Source organism: Cervus canadensis, chromosome 27, assembly GCF_019320065.1.
Source record: "Cervus canadensis isolate Bull #8, Minnesota chromosome 27, ASM1932006v1, whole genome shotgun sequence".
NCBI lineage: Eukaryota > Metazoa > Chordata > Mammalia > Artiodactyla > Cervidae > Cervus > Cervus canadensis.
In genome coordinates, this window is record NC_057412.1 from 40,690,735 (window position 1) to 40,711,475 (window position 20,741).

The window sequence follows — 20,741 nt, forward strand, 5'->3', positions numbered from 1 at the left end:
CCTACTGAGAGACAGGGACTCTAATGTTCATAGAAGCTCTATAAATAACAGCCCCAAATGGAAACAACCCAAATATGACAGCCCCAAAAGACCATTGATAGTAGACTGAATTTTTAAAAAGTTGGATAATCATACTATACAATACTATGTAGCATGAACTACTCATAAACAGTAAACTATAAACATAAACTATAAACTATAAACATAAACTGTAAACGCAAGGATAAATCTCACTAACACAATGTTAAGTGACACAGAATAATACATACTATATAAGTCCATTGAAAGGTCAGAAACAGGCAAATTAATCTACAGTGATAGAGGTCATAAATCTTAACCTTTTGGAGGGAGATGAGATTAGAATGGGGAAAGAGGGAGACTGCCAGGGTACTGGAAATGTTGCCTTCACCTGCATAGTTGTGGTCATTAGAGGGGTATACGTATGTACAAATTCATCAGACTGTATACTTAAGATTTGCACATTGCATATGTATATCCTTTACCTTTGTACATGTATAAATAGCACATCAAAAAAAAACAAAAACCTTCTTTTTGCCCCAGGAGCTAGATTTTATATCAGTATCAAATTTATTTATTAGGACAATCTCTGGCTCTAGATATGACATGCCAGTAGCCGGCTATCTTGCAGGCTGCAGTCTGTCCCTTGTAAGTGGCCCCGTTTTAGAGCTGGCCTGGAGCTGACAGGCATATTACAAGGGTCATGCTCTATCACCATTGACAGCTGGAGAGGCCATCACATGCCATCAGCAACAAAGCAGAGGGAAAACCAGGCGGCGGACTGTACTTCCCACCCTTCGGCTGCGAGGCACAACCCCAGCAATGGAAGGATTAAAAAGCCTCTCAATTTAAAAAGACAGGGGGAGGGGAGGGGAGTGTGGGCTGCACAATTTATAAATAGACATTACCAGAGGCTGCCTGATTGTGAAGTGGTTGTTTGGTAAATCTTTCTCCTTTAAGGATTCCATTATCAGAGACCATTTGAAAACATCAGTTTCGTTTTGTCTCTTGGGGAGATCCCGGGTTTCACCAAGTCAGCCCTGTTGGGTGACATTGCTCTCTGCTAGGTTTAGGGACAGGCCCTGGATATTCTGAAGCGCCTTTACATGGAGCACGAAGATGATGATGATGACGATGTGTCTTTTGCCAAATGGATGAGCAGCTTCTGGGGTCACAGCTGGATAGAGGAGGATGAGCGAGGACTCCGGGACCGCCGTGGATCACAAGACGCCAGTTACAGGAAAAGCTCCCTGCCCTGCCCAGTGAGTTGTTACAATGGAACCAGGGGAGAACCAAACTAGGGGAGGGGGGTTTCTCTTCGGGTTTTTTGAGGGTCCTATGATATGAAGTTTTCTTTGGTGGAAATGAGTACTTCCAAACCTTTTTTTATATTCACAAAAAACCCTTTTATCATTTTATCTTGTCCTCCAAGGGAACTGATTTTCATCTATTAAGTAATGATTCCTTCATTTTTAGCAACCTAAGATATATTTGACTGCTACTCCGAGCTCCTGAGAAGCCTGGGATAATCCTATTGAGTGGTAATATAATCCAAGCCAAAGGAAAGAAAGAAACCTGATGGTATAGTCTTTGTAGCACTGATGTGGATCACTGTTTGATCTCCAGCACTCTTTTTGAAATACTGAAAATAGCTCGACTGTTTGGTGGCATCTAAGGAATTGGGGATGCTACTTAATAAATCACTACCCCTGATAAATTTGATGTACTCTTTCTTCTGGTTCTCATTTAGTTTCCTGGTGGGAGAGAAGCCAACATCTACCACCCTTAGCACTGTTTTTCCACGGCTAGGCAGAGGACAGGAGAGCTCTTGAGAGGAGAATGGGTGGACCTGAGCAGGGGTGGACTCGGCAGTGGGCACACGGGCACTTAGAATTCCAGCTACCAGAGAGTGTTTCCCCAACCCCCTGCTATGCTAACTCCAGAACCAGATAAGTTTTGGGGGTGATGTTATTTTATTTTTAGCTCTAAAGTTCCCAGAAGCATAATGCATATGAAGTATATTAAAGCATGAAAAGCAGTCTTTTACTCCCAATGGTCAGCAAGTTTGAGGAATGAGACCTCTTTAAGACACAAATATTTGAAAATAGTTCTCTTAAAAAGCATAGTCGAGGGCCAAGGGAGCGTTTCAACGCTTCACTGAACTCCAGGTTCTTTAAGTGAAAACGGACAGAGGTTGCACTGGATGATCTACAAGAACCCTTCTAGTCTTACTTTCCATAATTCTGTTATAAAATAAACCCTTGTTTATTGTGCTCATGTTTTAATCTTTTTATGGCCCACACTGAGGGAGGTATTCATGATGTGTGAACCAGGAATATGACTCGTGTTTAGCCAAATAGTGAAAACCAGGGAGAAACAAGGAGAAAAAAGTGAGGTTCACTGTTTATCACAACAGCCCTCTGGAGCCACCAAAATATGAAAACAAATAAACAGGACATAAAATATAGTCTCTTGAATAGATTTTAGCATTTATTAGACTTTAAAAACTAGGATGATCCACCTTATTTAGAGAATCCACTTGTGCGTTGCAATATTGCTTGCCTTAAACTCTTGGGGAATAGCAGAATTTCTTTGTATAACATTTCTAAAGAGGGCCCATGTGTCTTCCTGCTCACACTGGCTTTGGGCACCTCCCTGAGTTAACCTGTTTAGATTCTCTGAGTTGACAACGAGTTCCATGATTAGCAGACCGGCAGGCAGAAAGCACGTGTGTATTTAAGGAACGAAGTGCAGGTGAGACATGACGACCTAGCCGAGTGGAGAAGGCGCAGAACCGAGACTGGGGGGCCCCGGGGCAAAGTAGGCAGAGCCCTAGAGAGTGGAGGGCCTGATTCTTCATCCCTGCTCACGCAATGCCGCGGATTTCTGAAGTGACTGTAGTCGGATGCTTAACTTTTCGTGACTCTAACGCGTGCTCAAATTTTTCTCCCTTTAGAGATACGAAAACAATTAGGTTTTCAAGTTTTGTGTTTTGCTTTGAGCTCAGAAAAAATAACTTGAAAAAGCTTACTCTTAGCCTTATCTTTTTCTTTCTCTCCCCGCTGCCCCACTCAAAGGATCCTCCCTTGCAGCCTGTTAGTAGCCTGCATCCATCAGTTTCATATTCATGCGAAGAATTTTCCCCTTCTTTCCAATCTGCATGTGGTTTCCACTGTGGCTCTTCAGCCTCACGATTCTTGCAGAACCATAGTGATGGAACATTAAATCATTAAACATATTTATTGAACACCTACTGTGCGCCAGTTGGTGTTCAAGGCACAATAGGATTACAGGGGAGAAGACATATACAGTGTCTGTGCTTGTGGCATGTCCAAGCTAGTGGAAAATACAAATTTGGCAGAAAGAATGAGGTAGACAAGGCATAAAGCTTGCCCCATCTTAGAGAACACTACTATTTTGGGCATCTACTGATAGTAGAAGAGAGGAAACAAGTCCAGGGAGCATTATGATAAAAGCTCCCCTGTAGAATTGTCACTGACTCCTGAAACTTATTACTAATTTCTTAGATGAGTACAGAACACACAGTACTTTTTGACAAGGCTCATTATAATCTGTGATTGCTGATTTAAATCAAATTAAAAATCTAACTTTACTGTCCTGAGGTACTTGGGTGAAAAAAAAAAGATATTTTCGCCTCTCTCATCATTGAACGAATCTTCCTCCCCCCATTGTCACATGAATACAAACTTGAAGTAGAAAAACCTCCATATCCCTTATTTATTCTACTCACTGAAAGTGAACTTTAAATAGTTGACTTGACTTTCTCATCTTCAGATTAATGTGGTTCTCTTAGCCTTGTTCTGCACAGTTAGGGCCTAGTGGAAGTGAGGATTATGCTGAACGATAGGCCTCTTCAAGGAGGAACTGAGTTCCCGGGCCTTGGGCTTCCCCAGTGCTTCTTCTATGCTCACATAGGCACAACATGTACTGGTCCACATCATATTATTTGAGGAGGTTCAAAATAAACCTCTTACCTATATGTACCCTAAGGATTTTTTTTTTTCTTTTTAAAAACAATCACCTTTAGCCAATTTTATATCCTGTCTTTATAGTCTCAATTTAAAGCTGCAGAAGTGAAGTGAAGTGAAAGTCGCTCAGTCATGTTGGACTCTTTGTGACCCCATGGACTGTATCCCACCAGGCCCCTCTGTCCATGGAATTCTCCAGGCCAGAATACTGGAGTGGGTAACTGTTCCCTTCTCCAGAGGCTCTTCCCAACCCAGGGATCGAACTCAGGTCTTCTGTATTGCAGGCAGATTCTTTACCATCTGAGCCACCAGGGAAGCCCAAGAATACTGGAGTGGGTAGCCTATCCCTTCTCCAGTGGATCTTCCTGCCCCAGGAATTGAACCAGGATCTCCTGCATTCAGGCAGATTCTTTCCCAGCTGAGCTACCAGGGAAGGAATCTGTAGAAGATGTATCTAATGTTAGTTTTTGCCCTGATTGGCCTCAGGGTTGTTACACACTCTGCCATCGTGGTATCTCACTACAGCGCTGGTTCTCCACTAGCTGCTCCCTGCAGGGGCAGGGTGGGCCTCGGCCCCCTTAGAGGATTTCTCACACCTGAAGAGAGGGGAATGCCCAAAAGTTTCATGACTAATGTGGTTCCTTGTTTTTCAGCTTAAATTTGTATTCCATTTAAAGAGGAGACAAACTTGATCCAAAAAATATTAGTAATAAATTTCAGGCATCAGTGACAATTCTACAGGGGAGCTTTTATCACAATGTTCCCTGGACTGGTTTCCTCGCTTCTACTATCAATAGAGGCCAAGACGGAGGAGTCTCTGGGAAGGGAGCAGAGTGGAGTGGGCGAGAGTGAGGGCTCCGAGGTGCCACCCAGGGTCTACACTGGCAGCGTAACCTCTCTCCGTAAATGGGACTGATGAAAATAGTACATACATCTGCAGGTGGTGTTCGGATTCAGTGAGTAACGTGCGCGGTGCGCTTAGAACAGTGCCTGGGACCTAGTAAGCACTTTTCCTTCCCCTCTCTTCCCCACCCCCTCTCCCTCCTCCTCCTCTTTTTCCTTATGTGTCAGAGTTTAAATTGTCTTTTAGTTTCCCTAAAGGATGTCCAGTGGATGGTACTGACCTACCATTTTACCAGTTGAACACTTGAATCTTTCTTCCCTGATGCTGTTTCCATATAATGCTGGTTAACTAATTTATAAATCTCTTGGCTCTGTTGATAGGCAGTTAGACTACATTATAAAATATTCCTCACATAAAATTCATTTAGACTATTTCCTAAAGACCTACAAATTATTATTACTTTTGTAATAGGATTTTGTTATAACCAGTACATTATTTAAAGCTGTGTTTCACTTAGAAATAGGATGAATTTGTTGCTGTTGTTGAAGATAAAAGTTTGGGATTATTAATCCAATGAAGGGGCTTCCCAGGTGGCTCAGTGGTAAAGAATCAGCCTGCCAAGCAGGAGATGCAGGTTCAATCCCTGGGTCGGGAAGATCCCCTGGAGAAGGGAATGGCAACCCACTCCAGTACTCTTGCCTGGAAAATCCCATGGACGGAGGAGCCTGGTAGGCTGCAGTCCATGGGGTCACTAAGAGTCGGACACGACTGAGCGACTTCACTTTCATTTTTCACTTTTACATATTGGAGAAGGAAATGGCAACCCACTCCAGTATTCTTGCCTGGAGAATCCCAGGGACGCGGGAGCCTGGTGGGCTGCCGTCTATGGGGTTGCAAAGAGTTGGACATGACTGAAGTGACTTAGCAGCAGCAGTAGCGGTATAATTAAACCCAGAATAAAAACCTTCAAGTAGTTCTTGGAGTGAAGGTGTTACATAACTATATTTTCAAAAGGCGAGAACCTATGGCTTGGAGTCAAGAGTGCATAGGATTTTTTTTTTTTTTGACAGAAATGGTTTTCTGGCATCCCTGTGGGAAATAGCAAGATTGTTCAGAGCACTATTTTCTAGTGAGAGTCAGCACTATTAACTCCTGGGTGGTAATTGCTCCACACGTCCATGCCTGCTGCAGGCTTTGTAGCCTGGGAGCCGGGGAGCCCAGGTCGTGAGCTTGGATTGTGGGGGATCCCATGCCTCACACGAGGACCTGTGTCACAGAATGGGAGACAGATGGATAAGGTTGATCCATGGACATGGAGATGACATTCCACACCTTGAAAAAATAATAATCAATTTAGGGCATTGATTCAAGTCTTTGGTGGGGGGGGGGGGGTGGGAATTGCATTAGAAGGGCATATAGAATTCCAAAAGTAGAGCTTGCTTACTAAGAAAACATTTTTAAAAGTGAGAAGTTTTCCATGTAACCAATTAGAGTGCTTTTTATGTGTGTGTTTATTTATTTTTAATCAAAGGATAATTGCTTTACAGTATATTATGTTGGTTTCTGCTTTTGAATCAGCCGTAGGTATACACATACTCATGTCCCCTCCTTCTTGAACCTCCCTTCCGGCTGCCTCCCCAGCCCACCCCTCAGGTTGTCACCAAGCCCCAGTTTGAGTTCCCGGAGACATATACAAATTGCCACTGGCTATCTATTTTACATATGGTAATACATGTTTCCATGTTACCAATTAGAGTGCTTTTAAAGCTTGTTTCTCACAAGCTTCCACACCTAAACAGACTAACTGGAAATTTCATCTGCCATAAGGAGATATTCAGGGTACACTTTATTTACATTGTGATGGAAACCCTTGCCATTTTTTTCATGCCTGTCAATGGAAGAGGACATTTGTACAAACACGTACATTTCACTCCCAGTCTCACATCTTTTAAATTTTATTTTTAAGATTTTTGACGTGGTAAGAACGTGTATCATGAGATTTACCCTCTTTGGCAGATTTTTAAGGGTACGATACAGTATTGTCACCGTTAGGCACAATGTCATACAGTGGAACTCTAGAGCTTGTTATTTATTTGTCTATTTTGGCTGCACCGTTGAGGCATGTGGAATCTTAGTCCTCTGACAAAGGGTAGTACCATGCCCCCTGCAGGGGAAGCGCAGAGTCTTAACCAGGGCACTGAAATGTTATACCTGTTAATAAGCAACTGCCCCAGTATACCCCTCCCCAGCCCTTGGCAAGCACCATTCGATTCCTTGCTTCTAGGAGCTTGACCATTTCTGATACGTTATGTAAGTGGAATTGTGACGTGTTTGTCCTTCTGTATCCCAGTCTCAATTTTTTAGCATATTATTGTTCTTTTTTTTACTGACAGTATAGTAAGTGATCAGTATAGAAAACATGTACAATACTAAAAAGGAAAAGCAAGAAAATGACCCCAGATCACAGACAAAGCCTTTTATCACACTTGGGTATGTTTCAGGACTACCCATCTGATGATGTCCCCTGATTTCCAGCCCCTCGCTGCTCACATCCCAGACTCCCCACTCCCCTCAGGCGCTCCCCACCAGGCTTCTCTTCCTTCCACACCAGCAGGCTCTTTCTGCAGCGGGCTTCTGCGCACATTGTCTCCTCCTTAAGCATCCTTTGTTCCCTAATGAGCCCTGCTTATCCTTCAGGTTGTCACTTAATTGTCATGCCTTCCAGAAGTCTCTGCTGATCCAGCTACCCCAACACACACCCAAATATATGTGGTTTTACCCTACTGTACCCTCTCATTTCACCCCAAACATTCCCTTTACAGCGTTTGACCAAGGATGCAGGCATGTGCCCCATTTATTATTTATCTCCCATGTAGACATATGATCTGAGAGGGGGACCCTCTTTTGCTCCTCAATTTATCTTCCACCAAGTACCATGTCTGACCTACAGTAAATGGACCAATATGTACAGTCTTACCTCATGTATCTTAGCAGTTTTCTAAATCTTTAACCATATTTCTGATTATTGTTTGAGAGTAAGTTTCTAGATATGTATATTAGTTTGCTCAGGCTGCCATAACAAAATACCACAGACCAGGTGGCTTGAACAACAGGTGTTCACTTCCTCACCGCTCTGGAGGCTGGAAGTCCAAGACGAAGGTGTCACAGGTTTGGTTTCTGCTGAGGCCTCTCTCCTTGACTTGTCGACGGCCGTCTACTCCCTGTGTTTTCACAGTCTTTCCTCCGTATGAGTATGTCCCTGGTGTGTCTCTCAATTTCTTCCTCTTATAAGAACACTAGTCAGAGTGGATTAGGGCCGCCCTGATGGCCTCATTTTAAGTTAATTTTTCAAGGTCCTACCCTCAAATATGGTCACATTGTGAGCTATTCACATGGAGCTTCAATATGTGAATTTGGTGGGGCAGGTTGCCGGGGAGGGATGATACAATTCGGCCCATGTGCAATGAGGACCTTATTTTAAGCCTTTTGATTCATATTGTCAACAGCTTTCCAAGAAAGTTGTATCCATTTATAGTCCTGCTACCAGCAAGGAATGACTGTGCCTATCCCCTTGCACTCTTGCTAGTGTTAGTATTATTTAAAAAAAACAACAACTTTTTTTTTTTGCTAACCGGAAAGGCAAAATTGTATGTTATTTCATTGTAACACAATTTTGACTACTAATAAGCCTAAACAGTTTTCACCACTTGGTATTTCTTTTTCTTTCATTCTTTATACGTTTACTCACTGAATGTATATTTAATAACTCATGCTGTGAAGGCAGCAAAGTGCTGTGTACTGAGTTTCTAGGAGAGAATGAAACGTGGCCCTTGACGTGGTGGCGCACACAGTCTACTGGAGAAGAGACACGTGTAACAAAATTAACCAAAAGGCTGACGACAGTGGTGAAAAGTGTCACGAGGTATGAGCCTCAGGAAGAGCGTCTAACAGTGCTGCGGGGGCCTGGACCAATCAGGGGGGTAGGCAAGGCTGTCTGCGGGGTGTGGTTTCCACGTGAGTGAAGCGCAATTAGCCCGGACGAAGTGAAGGGGTGGGGTCACAGCCAGAGAGGACCTCTTGTGAAGACGCCTGTGCTGGCTCGGAGCAAGTGAGCTGGAGGAAGTGAGCAGGGGGAAGTGCGCAGTGCGGCTATGTCCCTGAAGAGGTGAGGGTGGTGCAAGATGAAACGTGATGGGGTATGTTTGCTGCGGTTGTTTTAACTATGCTGGCCGCTGTGGGGAAAGGGAAATAAAGTGAGTAAGAGTGAACCCAGGATAGCTCCAACCAGGAAGGAGGCTGCTACTGTAATCTGGGCGAAAGGTAATGATGACTTGGATTAGGGTAGTAACAGTGGCACTGGAAAAGAGTGAATGATTTTTAGAGACACTTGAGAGGTGGATTCTACTGACTTGGCAATTGAATGTGGAAGGTGGCCCTAGTAACCAGGTGAAGGGTGGTGCCTTTTCTAAATTGAGGGGCACTTGAGAAGCAGGAAAAGGAGAACATCAAGACTATATTGTCACCCTGCTTATTTAACTTACATGCAGAGTACATCATGAGAAACGCTGGGCTGGAAGAAGCACAAGCTGGAATCAAGATTGCCGGCAGAAATATCAATAACCTCAGATATGCAGATGACACCACCTTTATGGCAGAAAGTGAAGAGGAACTAAAAAGCCTCTTCATGAAAGTGAAAGAGGAGAGTGAAAAAGTTGGCTTAAAGCTCAGCATTCAGAAAACTAACATCATGGCATCTGGTCCCATCACTTCATGGCAAATAGATGGGGAAACAGTGGAAACAATGTCAGATTTTATTTTTTGGGGCTCCAAAATCGCTGCAGATGGTGATTGCAGCCATGAAATTAAAAGACACTTACTCCTTGGAAGGAAAGTTATGACCAACCTAGACAGCATATTAAAAAGCAGAGACATTACTTTGCCAACAAAGGTCCGTCTGGTCAAGGGTATGGTTTTTCCAGTGGTCATGTATGGATGTGAAAGTTGGACAATAAAGAAAGCTGAGCACTGAAGAATTGATGCTTTTGAACTGTGATGTTGGAGAAGACTCTTGAGAGTCCCTTGGACTGCAAGCAGATCCAACCAGTCCATCCTAAAGGAGATCAGTCCTGGGTGTTCACTGGAAGGACTGATGCTGAAGCTGGAACTCCAATATTTTGGCCACCTCATGTGAAGAGTTGACTCATTGGAAAAGACCCTGATGCTGGGAGGGATTGGGGGCAGGAGGAGAAGGGGACAACAGAGGATGAGATGGCTGGATGGCATCACCAATTCGATGGGCATGAGTTTGAGTAAACTCCGGGAGTTGGTGATGGACAGGGAGGCCTGGCGTGCTGCAATTCATGGGGTCGCAAAGAGTCGGAAACGACTGAGCAACTGAACTGAACTGAACTGAACTGAGAAGCAGGTTTGGGGAGCAGAGGCAGTGAGTTCGAATTTGGACAGGTCAGGCTGTGTGCCTATGGGAAACCAAGAGGGGAAGTTTTGAGTGGGCAGAAGCTCAGAGGAGAAGTCAGTATAAATGAGGAAACTAGGTTATAGATAGAAATTGAAGTCTGGGGGTGAGACATTTAGGGAGACAGTGTTAAGTGAGAAAGCGAAGAAAGGGGAGGAGGACTCGTTTAGAGTGCTGGGGGACTCTGACAGCTGTGAGCAGACAGGAGGGAGAAGTGAGCAGACATCTGAAACACAGTGGCAGATGGGTGAAGGGGAAACCAAGAAGGTGCCATGGCAGAAGGCAAGAGAAAGACCGTTTCCAGAACGGCTCCCTGGGTACCTGGGTTGAAGGTTACATAAAGGACGAAAGGCTAAAACAGTCACAGTATTTGGCAACATGGGGACCAATACCCTAACTAACATGTGGTTGCAAAAGCTGGATTGGAGTGGTTTGGAGAGTAAGAGAAATTGAGAGAGCAAATGTCACAATTCTTTCAAAAGTTTGGCTTCTCCGAACCCTGTCTTTTGATCCTTTTCCAATTGTTGTTGATCATTTTCTATTGCTGTCATTGTTACCTGACCTCTATGTCTGTATGTATATGTGAATATACTTATATTATATTTATTAAATATTAGTAACTTGCAGCAAATATTTTGTTTTTTTTGTCCACTGCATAATTTTATGTTGTTTTCATGTATATTAGCTTTATTTATGTAATTAATTTTTTTCCTTTTGACTTCTTATATTGTTCTTTGCTCTTAGAAATTCCTTCTCCATACAGAAATCACACAACTATTCATCTTTGTATTTTTTTTTTTTAATGTTTACAGCTTCTTTAAAATTTTCATTTGATTATCTTGAAATTTTTTTTATGCGTCAGTTTAAGGCTTGGGACACTTGATTATGCCACCCTAATAATACAGAGCAACAAAGCTAATCCTGGGATGTTTAATGTTTTGACCAGTTGATTCCACTGCCTCACTGCTGTAGAAAGGTCCTACTGATCAAGAAGGTAAAATTTCACTTCAACATGAGATTCGTTTGGTCAGTAATTTATGGACATTCTGTCTCCGTGTTAATATTGTGCAGTCTCTTTATATTGTAACATTTTTCATTCTGTATCCCCAGTTTCCTGTGCTTCCCAGAATGATGTCTTCTGCCAGCCATCCTAGAAGGTATTCTTATGAGGACCAGGGATTTCGATGCCACACTCATGTGCGGGATCACAGAAAGTGCTCAGGGGATGGGTCATTCGAGGAGCCATTGGATTCAAAAGGAAGATCCCATTCTAAAATTCAGTCATTTTCAGACTCCTCTGAACAGCAACTGTGCTTTAGAACCAAACGTTCCGTCTCTTTGGTATGTAACAGTTATTGAATATTTAAGCTGTCTTAGAAAAGGAAACTCAAAGCGTTCGTACTCTCCCAGTTTGAGGAGAACAAATCTAACTTCTTATTTAGTTTGGCACTGAGATCTTTGGAAAACGACACCCATTTTAGATAGCCCAGATGTACATAAAGGTTTTAAATTATTATTATTTAAAGACATCAGGTGTAGGAAGAATTAAGTACCGGTTGGAATGTTTTTGTTGCCAATGTCCTCTAGTTCTTTGAGACTGTTTCTATCACCCTTATTACAAATAATTGTGATGTGTTCTCCTTTCACTATCTGAAGAAGAAAAAACTGCCCCTAATGCTCTTGTCCTCGCCTGTGTAATCTGGTAGGATATAGTCTGTGATGGCGTTGTGCCCCCTGTATCTTTAAGAAGCACATGGAAGGAACTCTGTGGACACCATGGAGAGCAGGGGCAGGAGCAGTCACAGTGGCCTCGTGGGAACCCAAGTGAGGCATAAGGGAAACACAGGCAGGAAACGGGGGAAGGATAGAAGCGCCACTGATGACGCCAGAGCTGATACACAAAGTACTAAACTACAGACCGATTAATTAGAGGTTAGTTTTCAACTCTGCAATGTGTTCACTGAGCAGCCTTGAGCAACATACTTCTTTTTTGGTAGGTCTTTGATCTTGGTTTTATTTTGCAAACGAAGAACAATGATATGTTTCTGCCATGTAGTAGATGGAGCGAATAAGTAAGGCTAGATGCACCTGGACCTTGAGCTGTGCTCTGTGACTGGCTGGGGAGGACACTCAGGGGCTTCCCAGCTCATGGTCCCCCGAGCTCGCTGCTCTCTGCCCAGCTGAGAGGGCTGCTGGGATTGTCACTGTGCGTCTTTGCCTCACGGTGGGACGTCACTCTGTCACAGTGACCTTGTGTATCTATGGCCCCCCTTCAGTAAGTGCTGTCTCTACAGGATCAAAAAAGGAAGAGGAAGGAAGACTAGTGACCAGCTGTCACTTACTACGTCTAAACCTTATTAAGGGTTTCTATTTTGTCTTTTTTTTTTTTTTTTTTTTAATATTTATTTATTTTATTTATTTATTTGGCTGTTCCCAGCCTTAGCTGCAGCATGTGGGATCAAGTTCCCTGACCAGGGATTGAACCCTGGCCCCCTGCATTGGGAGCACAGAGTCTTAGCCTCTAGACCACCAGGGAAGTCCCTGTCTTTTTTTTAAATACTGCTTTTTTTTTTTAAAAAAGATATACTTTCAGACTTAGAACAAGGTTGCAAGAAGAGTGCCAAGACTACACCTTTCACCTAGATTCCCTCTGAACGTGAACATATTATTGTGTTTACGTTTACTCTCTCTTTCCTTCCCACCCCCAAACAAGGGCGCAAGGATATAAATACAGTGTGGTAATTAAACTCAGGAAATGAACACCAATACAATCTATTGGCCTTATTCATATTTTGCCAGTTGTCCCAATAATATTTTTTATATCAAGATTCCAGATCATGTGTTGCAACTGATTTTCGTGTCCCTTTAAGCTATTGTATTTCTGCAGCAATGCCTCAGTCTTTATCTTTGATAAGACTGGCTGGTTATGTTTTAGAATGACACTCAGCTTGAAATCATCTGATATTTCCTCATGATTAGATTCACGTGATGAGCTTTTGGCAGGAATAAAAATTTTTTTTTCACATCTGTTTCAAAACTGCTTGTTAAAGTCATTAATTATATTAATCAGGGAACTGACTTGCTTTAAATTCTTTCTAGAACAAGGAAGGATATAAATATGTTTTGAAAAAAATTTTAATCAGAACAATTCTTTGTTGATTCTGATGGCCACAGAAAAAATTCATATCACATGTTTACATAAGTGTGTAAATGTGAAATCAATTTTCTTACTTAAAGAGATGTCATTACCTTATCCTTAAAATATAATCATGTTTGTTTCATTCACTTCTCAACTTCTTCCTTTTGAGTGCCAAGATAACCAAGGCAGCCTTTTCAACTTTTTTGACTCAAGAACTCTGTTCATAGTTATATATAGTTGGCCCTTTGCGTCCTTGGGTTCTGCACTTGTGAACTGGGCATCTGTGTATCTCGGTACCCATGGGTGGTTTTGGAACCAGTCCCCTTGAGGATACTGAGGGACAACTGTATAATAACCTAGAAACCTGCTAGGAATTTACAAAATTATTAAAACTCTTTTCATGTTATGTGATCAATATATATGATAAATAATTTTAAATTAAATATTTTAAATTTTATATTACTTTAAAACAGTATATTATGAAGTTTTCTTCATTCCAAATAAAAAAATTTGGAACAATGCATACTTTAAAACATTTTTCTGTTTAACAATTGATGCAGTTTTCTGAAACTAGCTACATTAAAAAGCATGATTTGTCAGGAAATTTAAAAACGATGTATATTGCCTTTTATTTGGGAGCCAAATGTATACAACTATGTAGATTTAAATTTTACATCTTTTAGCATCAAGAAGAGCCAGAAAACTGCTTTTGTGATCTGTCCACGACCAACAACATTAAAGTTTTTCCTTTTGACATTGAAAAACTCAACTGGCTTTTTAAAATAATTTTTCTCACTTTGTTTCTAACTGATAAGAAAAAATATTTCATGTCACTATTATGAGCAATTTTCACGTAGTCTTTATTCTCAATGAGGGAAAAGCCAAATTGCAAATAATCATCACTATATTTTCTCTGTTTTATACTGTTCCTATAAGGATTAGAGACTTTCATGGCTGCTAAATATGAATTATGATCAGATTGATGGATTTAATACAAGTGCTGGAACTAATGAAAATAATCTGGAGTCATATTTACAGGGCTAGTACAATTTTTAAGCCCCTCTTAACTTGTCTCTCAGCTTCATCATTTGTTTTGCTTTCTGATTTTGACTAATGGACCATTATAGATAGAAGTGAACTAATCTCAGTATGAAACCAATTTAACACTCTACAGCGGATAACACCCCCTCAGTAACCAGACATCCCCATAACTCACCCTGCTGGGCTAGTCATGACCTTGCTCATCTGAGTGCTACTGCGTATGTTCACCTCTTAGGCACTCAGGAGTTCAGCAGCATTTCCAATTCAAGTGGACGAAGGGGAGTAATGATTTTGTTTATTTAAAAAACTGAAGTGTAAATAGATACCATCACCACATTATCAATCCTAGTCTTTTGGAAGTAATTCCTTTGAAAGTAACCCTCTGACCATGGAAACCAAAGAAGCACAGTTCTCCCCTTTCCCCCAGTCTCCACACAGTTCCCTGTCACATCACCCTATTTATAGTTATCATTGCATTTATAACCACCTGTTATTTTTTTACTTCCTTTCAGGCTTATTGGTTGATTGTCTGTCTCCCTCCGTCGAGGTGTAGAATCTAGGAAGTAGGACCGCTAGTTTAGTTGGTGTCATAGCGCCCCATCCTAGAACAACAGTATGTGTTCATTTGATCATTGACTGTGGGCCCCTGGGCAGCTCATTGGGGAATGTTAGTGTGGATGAATGTCATTCTTGGCGCTTCATTCTTTACCTAGTCCTTATCTGAAAACTTAGTGCAAACCCTCAGTGACCATATGGAGGTTAGAATCATTCAATGTATGATTCCCTTGCCACATTCTTTTTCAAAAAGTACCAGAAGAATATTAATTTTAGTGTGAAATCCCATCCCTTTGTATCTTAGAGGCGGAGTCATGTGCAGGCTGAGTTTCCTCCACAGACCATCTGCTGATGCCCAAGGCCCTTCTTCCTTTATTTATGACTAAAGCTTTAGCAACATCCTTAGGCTTGTGCTAATTTATTACTAAAAACTAAGATGTGAAAGTCTCCTACATGATTAGAGTTTCCTACATTTCTGATAATTAGGAAAAGTGTTGAATGTTGTCAGCTCTCTACCCTTTTCCAACCTTTCTTTCTCAGGGACCAGAGAGCAGAAAGGAGAGAAATGAGAGAGAGCGCCGGTTTCTGGAAGTGAGGTCTTGCAAGAAAGCAGAGGAAAAAAGGAGCTCTGGGAAGGAAGAGCATGGAGAAGCGTACCTGCCCACCCTGTCTGAAAAAGCGCACAAATAACCCTTTGCTTCTACACCACGACTACTGACGCTGCTGTGTTTTTTGAGCCCCAGTTCACCAGACCCAGGAACGGTACCTCTGAGAGGGTCTGCAGATGCTGAGTGACTCAGGTGGGTGGTTGATTCAGCTGCTCCCCAAGACAGCTTGCATCATACCCCACCTGCTTTTCAGAGTATGATCTACTCTGTTGCCCTTTTAGGGGATTAAAAAGAATAAAAGATATTTTAATAGAATAAAGTTATTCTTGAAAATGTAAAGAGAGATATTTAAAGAGCCACCCACACATCTTCACCAACCCTTCTTGCACATCAGCCTCACAAATAATCTTAAATAAAAGTTATTGGTGTGACTCGAACTCCTTACTAGAAGCGATTATATAAGTATGTCTAATGGCCATCATTTAATGAGAACTGGTAATTAAAGGTGCCAGGTACCATGAGGAGATTTTGAATGCATGACCTGAAATAGTCCTCACCACTCCCGAGGTGAGGCGTTGTCTTTTCACTTGCTGGCAAAGGAAACAGGAGTTTAGGAAAGTTCCGTCTCTCACTGCTGAGGTGGTAATCAGAGTTAGGGCCAGAGCTCAGCTCATTCTGACTCTGTTCCTAACCTGAGGCAGGACATCCTTTCCCCTTTGGCAGTGGGTCCTGACTTAGTCTGTGTATGATTTGCTTATAAATGGACAGATGCGAATGAGAAAAACAGGACTTGGAAGTGGGTTATAGTTTTGATGATGAGAACTTTTAAGACTTACTCTCATAGCAACTTTCAAATATGCTATAGAGTATTGTTGACTACCGTCACCTTGCTGTACATTACATCCCATGACTTATTTGAAACGTATGGAGTGCTTCACACGGCTCTGCATGTCACCCTTACACAGGGGCTGTGCTGAGCTTCTCTGCCTGCAGAGAAGTTCCAATTTTACTGTATATGCTGTTGAAGCAGGCACTTTTTATTCTTTTTCCAGCTTTATTGAAGTATAATTGATGAATAAATTTGTGTATATTTAAATTGTTCAGCATGATGATCGACGTGTATGTATATGACATCCTTTGTGAAACCATCACCACGGTCAGGTTAATTAAACACATTGAGCCCATATTCTATTTTTCTCCCTAGAAGAAGAGACAGTTGAAATCTCCCTATTTATTCTTTTTTTTAAAATTAAAAAAAATAATTTTAACTGGAGGATAATTGCTTAACAATGTTGTGTTGGTTTCTGCCGTATAACAGTGTGAATCAGCCATAAGTGTATACTGGATATATATATATATGTCCCTTTCTCTTGGACCTCCCTCCCCTCCCCAGGCCACCCCCCGGGGTTGTCACAGAACACTGGATTTGTGCTCCCTGTGTCATAGAGCAACTTCCCACTGGCTCTCTATTTTACATATGGTAATGTATATGTTTCAGGGCCACCCTCTCAAATTCGTCCCACCCTTTTTTTCCACTGCTGTGTCCACAGGCCTGTTCTCTACATCTGGGTCTCTATTCCTGCCCCCTATTTATTCTCTATCTCTGTCTTGGATCTTTACCTGCCCACGGGAAGGAAGAATCTCTATTTTGTAAAGATGATCTCCCAGAACTATTTCACAACTGATTGCTTATGTAAGAACAAACTAACTTTGGCATAGTTAGTAAAAAGAAAGAAAAAGAGAAGAGGAAAACGGTGAAGTAAAAGTAAAATGTTGATGATCATTAACTCGCGTTCTTTCAGTTCCTACAACTTGCACCGTCACCACTTTGGGTTGATACTTTCATGTAGCCTCGCAGTGATGCTTTTTCACACAAGTAAAAGATGACTTCACTCTATTACCTGGTGTGTTTGCCGCCAAGGGGGAGAATGGGACCTGACCTGTCTTCGAGGTTTGTGTTCTGCTGTAGTTGTGGGGAAAATACTGGTTTCCCCACCTTCGCTTGGGTACTTTTCAGTCTTGCTGACCAAATTGCAGATGGGGGGATGGTCTACGCATCTGCTGTGGCCCCAGTATGAAGGTCTGGGAAGAAGTGGCCCACCCGTGGGAAGGAGAAATACCTGGAGTTCTCGGGGCGCGTTGACTGGCTGGCTGAGAGAGTAGCCACCTTCCACTCCTGCCAGGATACGTGTGAAGGTTCTTCCCCTTCGAGGATGATGGTACCTGGGAAAATCGGGATTAGGAATTTTATTCTACATTTTATCAAATTGGGGGAAAGTCCATTTTCAGCACACTTTCAGGACCATTGTACATGGAAGAAGGGGGACTCTCTGAATATGACTTTGCCTATTTATTGCCTTTTTAAAATTTGTTTTAAAATAAAAAAGTACTTGTCATAATAAAAATAGAAAAGGAATAAAAATTAAAAATTCTTATTATATTTACTCAGAGATATACTTTATTTTCTGTCTTTTCAGAATATTATCTATGTGTACAGACACACACACACACACACACCCCTTATTTCCAAACATGAACTCATTTCAGTTAACAATATATCACAACATTTTTAAAATCAATAAAAGAGTTGAGTATATAATTTTAATGGTTATTTCAAAGGAAACATGCTTAGAAGGTGCTCAAGTCTGTTCTATCTTAGAAAGTTTCCCTCATAACATATCAGTAGGTACCACTTTTAGTAGCCAGTAGTTACCACCCTGGCCTTCCCTGGTAGCTCAGATGGTAAAGAATCTGCCTGCAATGCAGGTGACCCAGGTTTGATCCCTGGGTCGGAAGATCCCCTGGAGAAGGGAATGGCTACCCACTCCAATATTCTTGCGTGGAGAATTCCAAGGACAGAGGAGCCTGGTGGGCTACAGTCCATGGGGTTGCAAAGAGTCAGACATGGCTGAGTGACTAACACTTGTTTTCCCCGATACCTTAGCTATCTTTCCTTTCACAGAAAAGTTCCTGAAGACTGTTACATTTCCCCCTCGATTTTCAGTCTGTGGCAATGTGACTTTTACCCTTACCTTCTTTGGAAGCTGTTCTCTTTGAAGTCACTCTTGTCCCCTTTACTGTCAAATTGTATGAAAACATTGCTCTACTTCCTTAGCTTGACTATCTGGCAGCTTCTGACATTGCCGACCACTCTCTCCCTTCTGAAGTCCTCTCTTTGGCTGTTGTGATCTATATTCTTCTCTGGTTCCTTGGACTTCGCTGATCATTCTTGGTTAGTCTTTGCTGAGGAATCCTTAACCCTTAAATGTTGGCTTTCCTCTAGGCTTTGTCTACACATGTGTTCTAGGCCTGTGTCTGACTCCCCTTATTCTCTTTGGGCAATCTCAAACATCCCATGGGGTCAGCTACCTATGTGGTGTGTTATTCACTCAGTCATGTCCAATTGACCCCATGGTCTGCAGCCCGCCAGGCTCCTCTGTCCATGGAATTCTCCATGCAAGGATACTGGTGGGTTGCCATTCCCTTCTCCAGGGGATCTTCCCCACCCAGGGATTGGACTCGGGTCTCCAGCCTTGAGGGAGATTCTTTACCATCTGAGCCACCAGGGAAGCCCCAAATGGTCCCTAAATCTCTTCCTGTGATGCAGACCTTTCTCTTGAGCACCACACCCACACAGACAACTGGACCTTAGACATATATCTAGTTGCAGTTTTCATAGGCATTGCAAACTCATTTTGTAATTAATTTTATGGTCATACCACAAGGCTGGTGGGATTTTAGTTCCCAGACCCAGGATTGAACCTGGGCTCTCAGCAGTGAAATCATGACTGGACTGCCAGGAAATTCCCTCAAACTCACTTTTAAAAAGTAAATTATTATTTCTTGCCCCCGTCTTTCCCTCCTCTTACATTCCCAATCTCAGTAAATGGTTAGTATCATTTACCAGTTGTCAACTAAGAACTTGGTTCAGTTCGAAACCATCTTGTACTCTTTTGCTCTCCATTCCAGTAATCATCGACTTCTGCCTATTTTGCCTCTAAATATCACTGGGGACCTACTAAATTCCATTCTCACTGCCACCACATCACTTCAGGCCCCTTGATTGCAACAAAGATAATAATATATCTTGCCTTGATTCCAACAAAATGACGTCTTTCCTGACCAGGGATCAAACCTGGGCCCCCTGCATTGAGAGCACAGAGTTTTAGCCACTGCACCACCAAAAAAGTCCCTCCCCTATTTTAATGTGGATACTAAAAAATTTAAATTTACCTCTCTCTTTCATTTCTTTGGGGCAGTACTGATCTTTACTCTGACTGATTCTCAAGCCTCTTTTCGTATTACTTGAATTTTATTTTTTAAATTCTAGGGAGTTTAAAAAGAGTCGGAATTTAATTAATCCATGTGTTAGCTGGCCTAATAGTAGTTATAACATTTTAAAGTTTATTATGCTTGATTCCTTCTTTCCTCCTTCCCTCCCTTCTTTCCTTCCATCCTTCTCTCTCCAAATGAAAATACCTCTGTCTGATCATATTCTCTTCTGTGTTGTAGTATAACTCATGTGGGTTTTAGCATGTAATGGCTTACTTACAAGTCTGTCTTCCCATCTAGACTGTGAACTCTGAGTTCACAGGAGCCATATCTTAATCATCTTTGCATTCCCAGAGCCCCATAGGTCCCTATCTCATAGTACTGAGGCTATATGTGTATATATATTGTCTGAGAATGTGACTCTGAACAGAGTTCTATAACTTGAATGAATTCTGCCTATTTTAGGCAAGAAACTGTCATATATTACTCTCTTGAAATGAAAAATTGTGTTTGTAGATAATATTCTCCCCTCCATGGAAACGCTTTCACTGATAAAAACAGCACCTGTCACACTTTCAAATGAGGCAGAAGCTTATAAAATAGGAAGTGGCTATTCTCCGGAAAGCACCAGTGTCGGAAATGAAATGAACACAGCTGAGCATCACTGTGAGGGCATACTGGTTGCTCTCCTCTAGGGGGCAGACCTGAGCTGAGCTTTGGACGTAACGCTGGACACAGAGAAACCTCCCTGCTGGGCAGTGACAGAATCACTCCCATAGCTTTCTGACAGAAAGGAAAGAAC

At 42.0% G+C, this 20,741-nt stretch overlaps 1 protein-coding gene and 1 non-coding gene across 7 annotated transcripts in view; one reads left to right on the forward strand and one right to left on the reverse strand.

Annotated features, from left to right (window-relative positions):
* The window catches only part of LNP1 (leukemia NUP98 fusion partner 1), a 39,169-nt gene extending 23,065 nt beyond the window's left edge, over positions 1-16,104 (forward strand). For 3 of the 6 annotated variants that reach the window (XM_043448701.1, XM_043448702.1, XM_043448703.1), the window contains exons 3-6: positions 1,086-1,280; positions 11,271-11,318; positions 11,435-11,665; positions 15,600-16,104. In XM_043448701.1, the coding sequence (XP_043304636.1) occupies positions 1,125-1,280; positions 11,271-11,318; positions 11,435-11,665; positions 15,600-15,749 (585 nt within the window). In that variant the 5' untranslated portion in view covers positions 1,086-1,124 and the 3' untranslated portion in view covers positions 15,750-16,104. The remainder of the gene's footprint in view (positions 1-1,085; positions 1,281-11,270; positions 11,319-11,434; positions 11,666-15,599) is intronic. The other 3 variants (XM_043448704.1, XM_043448706.1, XM_043448705.1) reach the window with 3 other exon arrangements.
* Positions 16,105-16,585: 481 nt separating this feature from the next.
* On the reverse strand, positions 16,586-16,697 carry LOC122429030. The gene has a single exon (XR_006265898.1). It is a non-coding gene; the product is annotated as a U6 spliceosomal RNA (small nuclear RNA).
* Between the last annotated feature and the right edge of the window lie 4,044 nt (positions 16,698-20,741).